Here is a 4,548-nt window from a genome sequence, read left to right as displayed (position 1 = left end):
TTCCATTCCCCCAACCAGGTGTCGCACGGCCCAGGTAGACCTCCTCACCCACCCTCAACTGGTATGGCGCTCCATCAAGAGTTCTTGCTAATTTCATTAATTTTTTTAACTTTACGTGCATTTCTTTCGACAGGGTCTTCAAATTCAGAGCCATTTATCTTCTATATGTGAGTCAATCTCTAAAGCAAGTGTTCTTGCAATTTTATCTGCTTCGCTTGTATGTGCTTCTGATCCTGCTCTTGCATTCAAGGTAACTATAGTTTTAGACATTGGTCATGATGTGAATTTTGATTTTAAAAAAAAGAATCTTGTATTATACATGAGCTGAGAGTTCCTTTTATAGAACTGATGTTTAAGCTTCGTCTTTCTATAATGGTAATTGATTTATGTTATGGGGGAAATTTGGAAACAAAAAGGGTGGAGGCCCCTATGGTGCTGAAGTGACCAGAGGACAAGATCTTACTGGAAAAGATTTTAGTGGCCAGACTTTAATCAAGCAAGATTTCAAGACGGTATGCCGTTGTTGGCTATTGTTTTTGTCTATTACCCGATGTGTGGTTTACCACTAATTTTCTTTTGAAGATGTTATGAATATGAGTTAGTATTTCGAATTAGCCTGTTTATATATTATCCCCATTGCAGATTACCATATAGAGTTTTCTGTTTTATATGTTTGGTTTTGCAATATTAGATTGGGATGCTTGACTGCAGATGCAAGTTCTTTTGGTCTATTTTCTGACTTATGCATTTACTAGTTTGTTACGCTAATGGTAGCCTTTTTGTTTCAGTCAATACTAAGGCAAGCCAACTTCAAAGGTGCCAAGTTATTAGGGGCCAGCTTCTTTGATGCTGATTTAACAGGTAGCTCCGTTATGCTGCTTTACTTTAATTCCTTCTTAATGGTGGTGTTTGATATATCAAAACTGATATTATGGTGGGTATAAATCTTTTGTCAACTAGGGATATTGCATTCAGATATTTTTGCAGAAATTGGAAGGAGACTGACCTTTGATAAACCATTAAACATATGAAGATTGTTTATTCCACGAGAAATTGGAAAAAGATTACATGAACTATTTTGTTAATAATGTCACTCCCTTCCTCCCTGGTGATAAAAATACTGAAAGAATATAAGTAACTTCTGATGCTTGTGTGTATCTTCTGATGTTCATTTTGGCCACTTCTTACCTGACAAGAAAAGTACAGGTTTGTTTTTTCTTTCATATTTCTATGGATTACTTTCTCCAACTATGTTGATCATATCACTGTTATGGTAATGAGTTTTGGAGATTACGGTGCACAGATTAGCTACTTGATGTACAGTAAGGTTGCAAATTGCTTATTCAGCCTACTTCTTTATCTTTGAGCAGCCCAGACCAAATTGCCGTTCTTGAACATGAGACTTATGGTTGTGTTTTCACTTTTAAAGTTTTCTGTGAATCATCTTGACATGTCTACTTAAAGAGGCAATCTACATCAGAATATTAATATGCTGAATTTTCATGTGATGGCTTAACTTTAGCTTTCCGGTGAGGCGCTGGGCATTTTTACTAGAGCCGCACATACTAAAAAATATAGCATATCAAGCTTTAGGGGGTCTGAACTTTGCTCTTGGAAATATCATCTTCCAATTTTGCTCACTTTTAGTTCTTTCTCATGCTTCAGGAGCCGATCTTTCTGATGCTGATCTTAGAGTTGCAGATTTCTCCCTGGCTAATGTAACAAAGGTACCAAAATGCTCTTAATGATCTAGTTATACTTGTTATCTCAGAGGTTTTTGTGAATCACATATTGCATATTGTTAACATAAGTATTGAAATTCTACGTATTTCTATATTTGAAAATTGTTGAAGTAATCTTTTTCTCATTTTGTTAGTTATTTGCTAATATTCTAGTAAGTAATCCTTTTCTCATATTGCATAAAGACCTACACTTGTGTATGCTAGCTCATTCTTCTCTGACATGCCTTAGTAACTCGTTTTAGTTAACTTGTTAGTTATGGTATAAACAACGGTTATTTAATTCTTAAGAATATTAATTAATTAAAATTAGTTATTTTTTAATTAAATTGTTTAATTGTTGTTGAGCAATTAATTTGATATCAATTATATGCCTATGCACTCAATTAAGTGCTCAATTTGTTTGGTTTAGAACCATGTATGGTTTGGAAACTTAAGATGTATAATAAAGTTTTAACATGTTGTCGATCTGACCCATCATAATAGTGTTGCTTTGGATTTAACTTTCATAACTACACACTAAGCACAAGTTTTTAGTTGAAAAGATGAAATGTTTGTAATTTTCTTTTTTTAAATTTTAGTGAAGAAAATGGTTTGATAAACCAAATAAATTCCAGTTTTATTGGACATCACACTCGGTTCATGTGCCCAGAGTGTAAAGCAATTAGATAGATCCACATCTTTGACATGGATGGTACTCAACTTCTAATACTAGCTAAAAGAATGAGGAGAAAGGACAATATCTTAAATAAGTGTATTAGATTTCCTCAGGTCTTACTTTCTATGTCCTGGAGAACATAGTTAGTTCTAGAATAGAAGTTTTTTCCAGAAACATTATAGAAATTTTTCCCTCAGAAGTGCTGGAAAGATTCATCAAGTTTTCTATTTCCACTTGGACAAAAATTTGCAGTTTTACCAATTATAGAACAATGACATAGACTAGGTCATGTTCCGAAGGACCAGAATTCGGAGAATAAATTACATTATAGTAGAATTGAGATTTGACTCGTGGATAACCTTATCTTGCAATTGTTTTTTAACCCATGATGTTTAAATGACCAACTTTGGAAGTTCTTCCTCATAATAAAGTGATCTCACCAAAAATGCTGTATATCTAAACAAGGGAGTGTACAAGAGACTGGAATGAACTATTATTGTTCAGAAACATCTTTTGAGCAAAGTAATTCTTTTATTGATGCTAGTACTACTATGGATCTTTCTTGGCCATTTTTCCTCTTAAAATATTTTTTTCTTCTATTAGACGGTCGAATCTGAGAATAAGCTGCTTATGTTGCTGTTGCACTATTTTCCTCTCTAACTTTTCTTGAATAATCATGAAACTCATCACATTTTGGGTCAATTGATTGTAGCAACAGTTAGGAGTTTGCTCATTGATAACTTAAAAGTTCATGTGTTTTGTATTTCAGCTTAAACGCGTTCATATTATTTAGTTGGTTCAGTATTAATTCCTCATTCTTGTGATAGAGAGCCAGTGAGGTGGTCTTTGTGCCCTATATAGAGTTATTATTTTGATTGCATAATCGCAGTGATACATATTTTTCGAGAGTTTCATGCTATGACCCCTTTTCTCCATAGGCAAATTTGAGCAATGCTAACCTCGAAGGAGCACTTGCAACAGGGAATACATCTTTCAAGGGTTCAAACATCACTGGTGCAGGTATATCAAAGCAACATGACATTTATGATTGATGATTATACTCATTATCCTTCATTTGATTGACATTTTTAATTCATTAGTTTACTTATAGTAGATATTCTTTAATTCCACCCTCCCCATCCACACACACAAATGTGAATATTCATATTGCGAATATAGGAAAGAATTTGTAAAGGGGCATGATCAAGAAATGGTACCTCAGTTGTAGTTTTATTGAACCAAAACAGACAAGAAGTTTCATCAACTTGTTATTTTGATTAATAACTTTTATTGCAAAGGCGATATGGTAAAGCTGTGCCTCTAATCGCACATTAGCAAGTTGCTGCGATGACTATATAAGGCACCTTTTCTTTTTCTTTATCTTTTTCGGGAATGGAACTTTGGCGGCGTTCCGGCATTTGAATGGAACTTTGGCGTTGTTCTGGAATTTGCGTATTCCTATATATCTAGTATGCTATTAATTTTGGGATCACCTATGGCTTCAATAGTTGCTACTGCTCTCCTGTGTGCTTGTAGGCCCTGCCACTCCCAGAACACTTACCAACTTAGCTTTTTATAACGTAAAAACTTTAATTTCCTTAGAGCTTGCAGTTAAGTTGGTTAAGTTATAATATGTTTCATATGATGTTATTGAAATGCTTTACAAATATTGCATGCAAGTCATGCAGCGGCATGTAGATGAAACAGTTAAACATTGCCTAAGGGCAGCAGCATTAAATAAATGTGGATATTATACTATTCTCAAGGATCTTAAACTATAGTTTTGGATGTTTTCAATATATGAAATGAATGATGAGGTTAATACTTTTCATCTGCAGGCTATTAATATGAATTTTAAATGTGCTATTAGCTTGATCCTAATGAAGCGTAGTAATCCGACCATAATATGAACTCTGGTGCTAAAGATTCTTGCGGACGGCCTCATGTATTTTTTGGGATTTACAAGATATAAGATTGCTTATAGATCATCTAAACAAAGAATTTAAAACGAAAAAACAGAAAAAGAAAGGGATTCAGACCAAAAGTAAGAAGAAATTGAAGACCTAGCAGTTTGATCAAGTTGTATGCACCTGGCATTTGTGTTAGAATAAATCTTATTGCAACCAGAGGTGCCCTTTGTGGAGTCAATAT

General features: G+C 34.1%; 1 protein-coding gene across 1 annotated transcript in view; it reads left to right on the top strand.

The window, feature by feature from the left end:
• Positions 1-4,548, top strand: part of LOC105160951 (thylakoid lumenal 15 kDa protein 1, chloroplastic) — a gene marked incomplete at its 5' end in the record, with an annotated part of 5,938 nt that continues 1,390 nt past the window's right edge. The window contains 6 exon segments of the mRNA XM_020693152.1: positions 1-34; positions 134-250; positions 417-512; positions 789-861; positions 1,666-1,727; positions 3,336-3,417. Of these exon segments, the coding sequence (XP_020548811.1) occupies positions 1-34; positions 134-250; positions 417-512; positions 789-861; positions 1,666-1,727; positions 3,336-3,417 (464 nt within the window).

This window comes from Sesamum indicum, linkage group LG4 (assembly GCF_000512975.1).
Source record: "Sesamum indicum cultivar Zhongzhi No. 13 linkage group LG4, S_indicum_v1.0, whole genome shotgun sequence".
NCBI lineage: Eukaryota > Viridiplantae > Streptophyta > Magnoliopsida > Lamiales > Pedaliaceae > Sesamum > Sesamum indicum.
Note: the sequence above shows the minus strand (reverse complement) of the source record. Positions and strands in the feature narration are given on the sequence as shown.